This window comes from Ctenopharyngodon idella, chromosome 17, assembly GCF_019924925.1.
Source record: "Ctenopharyngodon idella isolate HZGC_01 chromosome 17, HZGC01, whole genome shotgun sequence".
NCBI classification, from domain to species: Eukaryota; Metazoa; Chordata; class Actinopteri; order Cypriniformes; family Xenocyprididae; genus Ctenopharyngodon; species Ctenopharyngodon idella.
In genome coordinates this window covers 1146994-1159326 of record NC_067236.1, presented here as the reverse complement: position 1 = coordinate 1159326, position 12333 = coordinate 1146994, and the positions used below count along the sequence as shown (strand labels likewise).

Below are 12333 nucleotides of genomic sequence, written 5' to 3'. Positions count from 1 at the left end.
TTCATCAAGAAATAGAGTCAAATATGTTAAGAGAGAAATATGGTAAGAGAAATTGTGCATTCAAAACAAGTTAAGCTTTATGGACAGGAAGTGTGGTATGTTGTCAATTAAAGACTGAATGAAACTCATCAGAACAACAATGCATTTACAATGGAAGTCAATGGGGCAAGACATTCTTTAAAAGCACATTACAAGTAATGCGAGTTATGTAATCAGATTACATTTTTCCAGTAACAAATTACTTTTAAATTTATAACAAAATATCTGAGTTACTTTGTTTTCCAATTTACTGACTAGACACCTGCTCTGTTGAGAGAATGCTGAGAGAAATCGGGAGTAACACCGTGTCTACACCGGACGCAAGCGACGCGACCCGTCAAAAGACAATAGAACCCATTATAATCAGTGATATTGTCTACACTGGATGCAGCGCAGTGCAGAGCGACAAATTCCATACAGTAAACGGATTCCCCGTTCAATTTCTGACGTAGTCCAAGTGCTTTGCAACGCTCGGCTTGTCACGTTCAGTGTAGACAGCTTTTAGCTGTTGCGGCGCGATAAAAGTCGCGTCTGGTGTAGACACGGTGTAAGGTGCAAAGGTGTTGTGTAAACATGATGGTTATTGTAGTTCTAACACCGTGTCTACACCAGACGAGACTTTTATCGTGTCGCATTGCGCCGCAACAGCTAAAAGCTGTCTACACTGAACGCGACAAGTCGACCGTTGCAAAGCACTTGGACTATGTCAGAAATAGAATGGGGAATCCGTTTACTGTCAGGAATTTGTCGTGCCGCATCCAGTGTAGACAGTATCACTGATTATAACGGGTTCTATTGTCTTTTGATGGTTCTATTGTCTTTTTATTCATATTGAGGAATACTGAATCTGTTTTTGTGCGATAAGTAAATTCATGCTCACGTGACGCCGCTCGTGTCCGTCCGGTGTAGACACGGTGTAAATGTGAGCATGAATTTACTTATCGCACAAAAACAGATTCAGTATTCCTCAATATGAATAAAAACCGTGAAATGCAAACTCAGAATATTATGCAAACCTGCAATAATTAAATATGTTAAATATTGTATCCATAATGGCAGCACAGCTGAAGGGTTTGTTTGAGCTGCGCCCTCTACTGTACTGGTGTGAATTTGCATTTCCTTCAGCCCAAAGCTTATTCATTTCACTTTTGATGTGAAAGGGCCTTTACCTTTACCAAAACTTTTTTTTTTTTTTTTAATTAAATAACAAACAAGCAAATCCAGGTGAGACAAGTTAACGCAAAAGTAACAACATATTACTTTCCATAAAAAGTAACCAAGTAATGCAGTTTGTTACTTTTTAGGGAGTAATGTAATATTGTAACACATTACTTTAAAAGTAACTTTCCCCAACACTCTCACCAATAATGTGTTTTATTTTAGCTGTAATGTCTTAATCATCATAATATCTTATTATTTTTTCATAAAATAATTTTGTACAGACAAGGTTAGTAAACAGTTTTTTCAGACATAGTCTTGTTAACACAGGTAGTCTTGTGGTTTTCAAAGAGTGTGTAAGTTGTTTATTCCAGTGAAATGTCTCATCTCATTGACTTCCATTCTAAGTGCATTACTGTACAAATTATATTTGTTTGCTGTGAATTCAAATCATTATTTTCTGATGCTATCAGTAGGACTTCAACTTGTTTTGAACATGGAACATTCCTTGAAAATGTGATGTAGTTAAATTATAAATACTTACCAAGGACATACAGTTTATCAATTTTATGAGACCAAATATAAGACATTTTAATATTTTTTTTTTAACCATGTATTAACAAAGCTGTGCAGGGCGATCCCAAGCATAAGTACCTACATACAAAAGACATTTGACCACATTTGATTTCTCAGTAAGGGGTGATTGTATTTACCTATAAATGTGTTTGTAAGGATATTCTCTTACTTGAAAGGTAGTTTAGAAATTAGTTGTCTGGTCAGGGTTTATATTCTAAAGTATGTGTTTGAAAAGTTTTGTAGTTTATGTTTTTAGAGAAAAGGCTGTTTTTTACTTGTCTAACTGATTATAGTTTATTTTTGATTGGATCTATGGATTGTATTGTATTGCGTTTATTCGAATGTTAAAATGGATTCAAGAAATCTAGGTATAAATTTATTTTTTAATTTTGTGTGACGTATTGTCTAAACGTACAAAATCTGAAAAGGTATATTATGCTTTAGATATCTGACTGTTTCATTTGGCTGTGTCTTTGATATGAAAAACCGTCTGTTTCAGTAGCTTTTACGATTTTATATTTCAAAAAAAGAGAGAGAAGCCCATAAAAGGATATTTAAAAATAATTGTCTGTGTAATTTTGCATGGGTTTGCCGTAGTTGATGATTTAACAGCATAAAGGGTATTCTGAAGATTCGGGTATATTTACATTTAATCCGTTTTGTTATCCATCTATTTTTTTTATTTTTTTTTTAATGACATGTTGGTCTTATTTTGTCTGGTGTCTTCGTAATTCAGAGGATTTATTGTTTTGTTTATCATGTCAGATTGTGAATGGTTTTCTCGACTCCTCGTTGTCTCATATGGTCAAAGTATCTGGTTTCATGAGGCTGCTCTTCAATAATCACCAGCAAAAAATCAACATAATTTTATTGTTTTCGATTTGACGCAGGTCTTATGATTCTGAAATAGAAAGATAATAGTTTTCATTTTGTTTTGCAATATTGCTACATCTCAGTCTAAACCTCAAACTGTATTTTAATGGACTAACATCAGCTGGCCGATACACATCGTGTTCATGGTGTGTACAAGGCAGATCAGGGTAAATAGCAGCATAGTTAAGTGTTTTATTTTGTAACTCACATAAAATAGAGTACAGTTGTCTCTGAGGGCAAATGTGTCCCGCAGTGAGATGTACAGATATTTATTTTTTACACAGTGTTTATGGATTTAGGGAATGTGCCAGATTTTCAAGCATTGCTTTTTTTTTTTTTTTTTTTTTTTTTTTTTTTAGATAGGCGACATGCCATTACGAGTTCAAATCTCTATCACTGTTCTGTTGTTTAAAATGTTATGCAACATCTAAAGTTTTGTTATGAAGATGATACAAAGCTTATATGTATTGTACAGATTCCACAGATGAACAAGATACAAATATACACATGGACAAATGCTTAAATTTTGTATCTTTGTCATTTTAATACAATAAAATGTGACTGAAATGAAAACTGTCAACTATTCATTTTCCTACTTGCTTTATATGCTTTCTGAGGAATTAAAGTTTATTACTTGAACACAGAATCTAGCCTAAAATAGACATTAGCAATAGAGCTTAAAGGTAGGCTACACTATCTAACTTTTTTGTTCAAAATTAAAGGTGCAGTAGGTGATCTGGGAAATGCTAATGTTACCCTTCTAGCATTGGAAGCATAAGACCCCACCCTCCCTGCAAATCGCCGTCCAAAGCCACGCCTCCTCAAACACAAGAAGACACACACACACACACACACACACACAGACAGCTGCTCTCGGCATGTCTCAAAGCATAACATTACAATAATAATGAAGGTAAACAACTTAAGAGAGCTTGTACCTGACTGCTTCAGATTCATTTCAGCTTGACACTGGTGACATGGAAACGAGGACGTGAACAGGTCCGATTACGTCACGGGTTGCCATCTCTTAATTACGGTAGGTATGGCGTGAATGCAGCATAAGCTCGTTGTTTTGATTTGGTAGGAACTGTAAAAGGTGGCTGCTGTTTGTTTGCAGTGCTCGTGACTGACGTCTGTCTGTATAAACTCTGCATAGCATGAAACGCGGTCGCGCTGATGACGTATGATGTCTGCGCGAACAGGGTGCACGAGGGTATGTAAAAAGAAAAACATACCTTGACAGGCAGGTAGGACATCGTATTTTTATTTTATTCGGACCAAATATAAAGATTGGATGAACATTTTTTGGTCTTAAGCCTTCCACAGATGATATATATTTATAAAAATACATTTAGACCATTTAACATAGTAATTGCTATCAGAATATAAGATGACTTTCAACCAGGATAACAAAAATGTTTCAGTAGAGAATCACCTATATTGCACCTTTAATGCAAGTTAAAAACCACAATATATAAAAAGTGCTCAAAAGTGCTATAAACTACAAAAAAGTTATTTAACAAATTCGTCTTTGTTATTGCTTATAATGTGAAACTGGTCAGATGCTTTTACTGTAAGAAAAAATTGGATCTCAGCTTACATTCTAAAATATATGTCTGTCTGTATTCTCTTGTGCATAAAATCAATCGTTCTGTATAAAATGAAACTATTACAATTTGAAGTTGCTTATCATGACCTCTAGGTGGTGCTATATTATTTGAGACCATTTTCTATGGAAACATGATTTGTGAAAAGCCATCATCATTAAACAAAGCATTAATATTGTAATTTTATAAATGTGCAGGTTTTTATTAGCATGTTTTCACCTGTGCAAATGAAAGCTGAAAACACATTAATGATCTGCACCTGATGCTGTTTTTTTCTTTTTCTTAAAGGGATAGTTCACCCAAAAATGAAAATTTTATGTTTATCTGCTAACCCCTAGGGCATCCAAGATGTAGGTGACTTTGTTTCTTCAGTAGAACACAAATGTTTTTAACTCCAACCGTTACAGTCTGTCAGTCCTATGATGCATGTCAATGGGTACACAATCTAAAAGAGTCAAAAAAAAAACATGCACAGACAAATCCAAATTAAACCCTGCGGCTCGTGACGACACATTGATGTCCTAAGACATGAAACGATCGATTTGTGTGAGAAACCGAACAGTATTTATATTATTTGTTTACCTCTAATACACCACTATGTCCAACTGCCTTGAGTGCATGCACGGCATCCGGTGCCTGAGGTGCGTACGCGCTCTGGCGTAGTTTAAAGGATTAGTCCACTTTCAAATAAAATTTTCCTGATAATTTACTCACCCCCATGTCGTTCAAGATGTTCATGTCTTTCTTTCTTGGGTCGAAAAGAAATTAAGGTTTTTGATGAAAACATTCCAGGATTATTCTCCTTACTTCAGTGGTCTCTCCAAATGGTTGAAGGTCAAAATTACAGTTTCAGTGCAGCTTCAAAGGGCTTTAAACGATACCAGACGAGGAATAAGGGTCTTATCTAGTGAAAATATCGGTCATATACAAATGTAGACATGAACATCTTGGATGACATGGGGGTGAGTAAATTTTCAGGAAAATTTTTATTTGAAAGTGGACTAAAATCCTTTAAACACCGGATGCCGTGTGTGTGCTCAAGGCAATTGGACATAGTGGTGTATTAGAGGTAAAAAATTATACAAATACTGTTCAGTTTCTCGCACAAACCGATTGTTTCGTGTCTTAGGACATCAATGTGTCATCACGTGCCGCAGGGTTTAATTTGGATTTGTCTGTGCATGTTTTTTTTTACTCTTATAGATTGTGTACCCATTGACATGCATTATATGACTGACAGACTGCAACGGTTGGAGTTAAAAATCATCATTTGTGTTCTACTGTAGAAACAAAGTCACCTACATCTTGGATGCCCTGGGGGTAAGCAGATAAACATCAAATTTTCATTTTTGGGTGAACTATCCCTTTAACAAAATACTATAAAAATGAAGTCAGTTTTAGTTCCTCTGAACAGGTTCATAATTGCCATTTCCTTTTTCTATATCACAAACTGAACCACAAACACATGCACAGAGAAAGAACCTTGTGACATATTGCAGTTGTTCACAGAAATTTAGAGGGCTCATATCATATTTTAGAATTTTACTTTATTTTTCACTGATATGCCTTTTCTTTTTGCACCAAGAACAGTTTTCATTTTGCTTTTCACAAAATGATGCTGTCGTTCCTTTAAGACTTGTATCATGTATCAAATGAAGTGAGTTCATGCTTAAAACAAGAAAATTTATCTGACAAAAGGGTCAGAAAATATTAAATATTATACATTTCTGATACATTTTTCAGAAAGCAATACTTAATATGTCATTTTGTTTCTCAAGTAGATGTATCTTTTCAGCATGAAATGTACTTGATTTCAGCATGTTTAGATATTTGTACTGGAAAACAAGACAAAAATACTAAGGTGTGATGTGATATATCATGATATGAGCCCTTTATGCAGTTCAATGCTATTTTAGTATGTATGTTAAATACTGCAATAAACATCTTTTTCAATAAAATACTTTCAGTATTTTATTGTCCAATTGAGTCTTAGGGTGTACTCACACTAGGCGCTCTGAACCGTGCCCGAGCGCGTTTGACCCCCAAAGCCCGGTTCGTTTGACAAGTGTGATCGCTCCGGTTCGTTTAGCCGTCCCTGGCCCGCTTGGAAGAGGTGGGCCAGAGCACGGTTTGCATGCAGTGTGAGCGTTAATCGCGCCGGAGCACGGAACAGCTAGTACTTTTGTGTGCACTACTGTCATCATTACGACGGCAAACATCTTTATTACTACTTTGATAGTACACTTATCAATTCATGTAATTAATTCGAGTGTATTTGGGTTTATAACGGGTCTGCTTCTCACCTGATTGATGAACAGGAATTGTAGTTTGCGAGTAAAGCTGCAAATTCCTTCATTATCAGCTGCCTTTGTAATAATCCTCTGATACGTGCAAGTGAAAATCGTTGCGCGGCATAAATGATAAATATATTAGCGCGAAAGTGCATTTCTTCCTGTTTTCTTCCATTCAAAAAGTTGCATCGTATATGACGTAAGCGTGCTCCGGCACGGAACGTTAAGTGCAATAGGCCTATTGCACACTTCCTCGTTTTTAGTTTCCGGAATGATCCACGCCGGGTAAAAGTTTTTCTGGCTACAGTGATAGATAGCCGAGCCTCGATCAGAACCAGCTCGGGAAGCAAAGGCGTTTTACGAATTAAATGTCATGAAAATGTTTGAACGGTCTTGGTGAATTATTGGTGAGACTACAGAGCTCTCATTAAGAGCTAAATTTAATAAATAATTCGAAGTGATGGCGGTTAAACTGGTTATATTCTTCGTGTCTGTTTGGCGCAGCTGTGCATTATCGCGCTCCATGTGCTGTAAAGACAGTGCCTGCGTCTCAACGTGCATACTATCCATCCTAAATAGTAGTCTATGTGACATTAGTAATATTCAGTACTATTAGGGTGGATAGTATGCACATTTGGGATGTATAGAGTGTTTTTTGCGACGTGCTGGGGAAATGATCAGCTGGCAGCTCCCTTATCACGCAAGCCTGATCCTTTGATTCATGGACCGCTCGCACCCTGGATATTTCTGGATATATATAAACACTTCAGTCATATCTCTCATATTTTTCTGTCGTCATCATCTTAAAGTGTGTATTATGCACAGTATTATTGTGCTGTTGCAACATTAATGCAAAGACTGATAGTTGTGTACAGTGTGGTGTTGGAAATTAATATGTCTTAGTTTAATCATTTTAATCGATCAGGATTAGTTATAACATATGCTTGAATGTGGGATGTAATGCCATATGAGATTAATACATGCTGTATATTTTTAAAATGTATTAAACTCACGACAATATTATGTATCTCACGACTTTATATCCCCCATTGAAGTATATATTGAGAGTTAATTTTTTTTAATGAATAAATGATATAAGTAATGTTCGTCGTACATGATACGATCAGGGGAATTGCTGAATGAGTAGCTGCATAGCCTATACTGTATGACAGCTGGTAAAATAAATCCACCTGCCGGTAAATTCGAGCAACGGTCTGAGTGGCCATATAAGCTACAAACAAGTAGAAAATAATTTCTTTGTAGATTATACAACAGCAACTTGGAAAACAGACAAAACAGAAAAGGTAAGAAGCGATATTTGAGAAAAGAGCATATCAATCTAATAGCCGTAGACCCATAGCGGAACTAACTTTTTCCCCGCGTCACGTGATTTCCGATTCTTGTGAAAAAGGCCTATATGAGTGCAGGTCAGCGGGGGAGAGGGGACAATCGCGCTCGGGCTCGGTTCAATGCAACCGTGCTTAGTGTGAGTAGCCTACACCCTTAAACACACACTAAATTCATCCACAGTTGCAGCAGGCAGACTTTTTACTCTCAGGTGTCTCTTTTTTAATGGCGGCCCCAACCGTTAACCCCTGCCAGTCATCTCGGGTGGGTATTTTGCCTTCCTTGAAGAGGTTATATATTCCTCTGGTCAAGGTCTCAAACGCTTCGCTGACGTTAATGTTCTCCTTTGTAGACACCTCAAGATAAGCCACCATGTTGAGTTTTTTAGCCAGCGCTTCTCCTTCACTCTTCCGGACCTGTCGTCCCACAGCCAGGTCACACTTATGACCCACAAGCAAGAAGAACATGGGGTTTGGTTTCACATAGTCCAGGACTTCCTGATGCCAGCTGCAAACACGATCAAACGTCTGTCGCTGTGAGACATCAAACATCAGAATGCAGCCCACAGAATTCCTCATGTAAGACTTACAGATGGACCTGCAGCAAAAATGTCATGCATGTTGAAGTTGTTTTAGCTGAGCAACTCTTAAAATGTATGGAAGACCGGGGCTAGATTTCACACTTGAGCACACCTTCACACACACACACACACACACACACACACACACACACATATATAGACAACATTTAAAACTTATGTGACAACTTGCCCAACCTGACATTTATGAGAAATACTAATTGTTTTAAAAGTGATGCGTTACAATATTGACTCCCTAATAACTAATTGCATTACTTAGTTATTTTTTATGCAAAGTAATAAATAACTAATAAATAACTTACGTTCCTTTTGTGTTGCTTTTTCTCACCTGGGCTGGGTTTGCTTGTTTGTTTAAAAAAAAAAAAAGTGAAATGAATAAGCCTATATTTTAGTTCGATTATGTTTTTTATTTAAAAGGTAGGTAACACACACAGTTTCTGCCAATCTCATGTTAATCTTGAGTACCTATAGAGTAGTATTGCATCCTTCATATCTCCAAAAAGTCTTTAGTTTTATCATATTTATAAAAGATAGATACGCTGTACCGAGTCTTTCTGAAAAAAGCCAAGCTCCTGGAGGCGTGCCGTGAGCAGAGCTAAAGAGTCACAAGCGTGCGCAGCTTTTGTGATCGTCTGCAAGCTGCGACATCATTATAAATAAAAAGGGAACAAAAACGTTTGTGTTGTTTACATTATATGCACCTGCGTGCCGATTGCCAACAAAGCACAGACATTTGATGCAGTTTTACTCACTCGCCTGCGATCTGCAAATCCAGTGCTGAACTGGGACTTGTTTACAAAGCATTCATCACCGAAATTCCAGTAACAAACAAACATAAATGCACAACTCCATTGTTGCCCCGGAAAAACAAACTGTTCCCTTAATGCTTGGTTCTTTGGAAAGCTGGAAAATGTAATCTTTCCCTCACAACCTAAAACACACTCCTTTGGTGACAGGAGCCGTGTCTCATTTCGGAGGTTGCGTCCTCCAGAGGTCGCATTTGAAGGCTGCATACATCATCAAGGATGTCTTATTTAAGAAAAGTAACCGTAATAAAATTGACGTAAGTAAGTAAAGTTTATGCATATAGCACCTATCACAGACAAGGAGGGGTCACAAAGTGCTTTGCAATAAAAATAAAATAAATAAACATAAATATACTCTACAAATACCATCAATACAAACAGGCAAATTGTATTATTAATTAAAAGCGTGTCCAAAAAGATGCGTCTTTAGATGTTTTTTAAAAGACTCCACAGAACCCATAGTTCTCAACTTTAAAGGAAGAGAATTCCAGAGTCTTGGAGCTACTACACAGAAAGCACGATCACCTCTTGTCTTAAGACGTGTTCTGGGAATAGTTAAAAGGACTTGGCCTGAAGACCTCAGAGACCGAACAGGCGTGTGTGCATGCAAAAGATCCTGAATATACGAGGGTACTTGACCATGCAAGGCCCTGTAAGTAATAATTAAAATTTTTGAAATTCACTCTAAAATTAATAGGAAGCCAATGAAGAGCTTTAAGCACAGGAGTAATATGTGACCTCCTGCTGGACCTAGTCAAAAGCCTGGCAGCTGCATTCTGTACAATTTGTAATCGATCCATAGAAGATTTGTTCAAACATGTACAAAACATTACAATAGTCCTATCGTGAAGAAATAAAAGCATGAACAAGCAATACAAGCAATCTCCATTTCTTTTTTCGAAACCATAAATCTAATCTTGGCAATGTTCCTGAGATGAAAAAACAGGAACGAACTACAGACTTTACATGATTGTTAAAAAACATAGATCTGTTAAAAATGACACCCAAATTTCTTATGTCACCACAATCAGAGGATGATAGACCACCAATGACCTGTTTAATCTTAGGGGTAATGTTGTCTGGGGCAATAATCAACACCTCAGTTTTACCTGTATTAAGTTGCAGAAAATTGTCTGCCATCCATTTCTTAATGGAGACTAAACAGACTGAAATTCATTGTGAAGTGTAAAATACAGTAATTTTTTTCTTACTTTGCAATCTAACGGTTATTTTTCTTAAATGAGACTGCCTCGATGATATATGCAGCCTTCAAATGCGGCCTTCGAAGGGTGCAGCTCTTGAATGGGGACACAGCCATTGTTGAAAAATCTCTCGGCTTCCATAACCCGAACGAAGCGCATTAATGTGAGTGCCCTTGCTCTTGCTCTTGCTCTGGGTGATGTGCGTGTGCCCGCTTATCAGGGAGAAGTGCCTATACAAGGAATTCCTCCCTTTATTACGTGATAAAGGGCCATACTTGAAAAAAACTCTCCGAAACCGGAAGTACTGTATTTGGCACAGAAATACTCCGTCATACGTCCAACTCGTGTTTTGAATCTTTGGCCATGTTTAGCATGAGAATCCAACTCTTTAACAGTGTAAATAAGTCAGAATGCATGAAATAGCATTAGAACCCCCCTGTAATGTTTTGTATTTTTAGGGGATTTTATGGTAAGAAATTATATTTATGGAATAGTTATGATCTATTTATTACCTGTTACCCACTTTTTGAACATACTGTAGACCTAAAAATGAAAATTCCAACTTAAACTATAGTAAATCTTGAGCACAGACTTTTATATAGATATTTTAAATAAAATAAATATATATATATATATATATATATATATATATATTATCTAAAACATGTTCTACTCTAAAACAGTGTGAAAATCAAAGCCATAAATGTAAAACAGGATGTGCTCCAAATTTGAGGTTGGTATCTTAAAAAATGAGCTTTCAGTAGGATTTTGTTTGTGTGCAGTACCAAACTTTTCCACTTTTCTGAATCAGAAATTTGTCTCTGATTCATTTCCAATGCAACAATACAATTGTGACTATTTTTAGGACCTTTTCAAATATGTCCATGATTTTGTGTGTGTGTGTGTGTGTGTGTGTGTTCACATAGCAAGTGCCAAAACCTTTACCAAGTTTCGTACCAAGTTTTTTTTGGTCAAAAATGAACGAACAGCTCCAGAGGGTTAACTATCTGATTTCTGTCAACATGGGGACAAGAGAGGTGTCAATAAATGGGGAAAAAGTAACACAGATATTGTGTTGTAAATTTAAAAGTAAAGCATTGCATTACTAGTTACTTGAAAAAAGTAATCTTTATTAAGTACTTGTAATATTACCCCCAACACTTACCCAAAGAGCACAGTTCTGCTTTAATTTCTAATCTACCTTCAGGTTTTCAGTTCACATAAACTTTATACATGTCTTAAAAAGAAAGGAAACTAAATTAGTGAGCAGAAATCGACCTTGAATAAGAACAAAGAGCACAGAGAACCATCAGTGTAAACTTTTCCTGTATAATTTTGGGTGTGTTTAGTTGACAAACACTCACCTAAATCTTTCCTGGCCTGCAGTGTCCCACAGAAGGAGTTTGATCACAACATCAGGGTCAAAGTTCATGTTATGCACCTTGAAATCAATTCCTAGTGGAGACTGACGGGATTCATCAAATGTTCCTTCAGTGAAGCGATGCAGAAGAGATGATTTCCCTACAGCTGAATCTCCAAGAATGACTATCCCAAATCTTAAGTTCCACGGCACTTGCATTGTGAACGGCTTTGTTACGATGACAAGCAGTTCTGTTAGTGTTAGAACTGGTGTTAAAACTTTTTTACTATAGGCCTTACCCTCTGGTGACTGAACAAACAGGTTAAAAAGCAAAAAGAGGGAGAGGTTTACAGAATAATGATGGATACACACCTATTTCACAACAATAGTGGACTGTGGAAACGTGGCATTACAAACAACAAAAAAATAGTTTACTGTTGCACAATAAGATACAGTATATCTGTGAGAGAACTTGA

The 12333-nt window shown here is 36.6% G+C and overlaps 1 protein-coding gene across 1 annotated transcript; it reads right to left on the bottom strand.

The window, feature by feature from the left end:
* Positions 1–5610: 5610 nt before the first annotated feature.
* LOC127498757 (ras-related protein Rab-39A) lies at positions 5611–12149 on the bottom strand. Its single transcript, XM_051868443.1, has 2 exons — positions 11862–12149; positions 5611–8488 (listed from the first exon to the last, which is right to left on the bottom strand). Exons 1-2 carry the CDS (start codon positions 12074–12076, stop codon positions 8065–8067), a joined length of 639 nt encoding a protein of 212 aa, XP_051724403.1. The 5' UTR covers positions 12077–12149; the 3' UTR covers positions 5611–8064.
* Positions 12150–12333: the final 184 nt, after the last annotated feature.

Bases quoted from the DNA above. Each gene is read 5' to 3' on its own strand.
- LOC127498757 (XM_051868443.1), bottom strand. From the start codon at position 12,076: ATGCAAGTGCCGTGGAACTTAAGATTTGGGATAGTCATTCTTGGAGAT. The intron at 8,489-11,861 runs GTGAGTGTTTGT...TTTTTGCTGCAG, and splicing joins GCAGGCCAGGAAAGATTTAG to GTCCATCTGTAAGTCTTACA.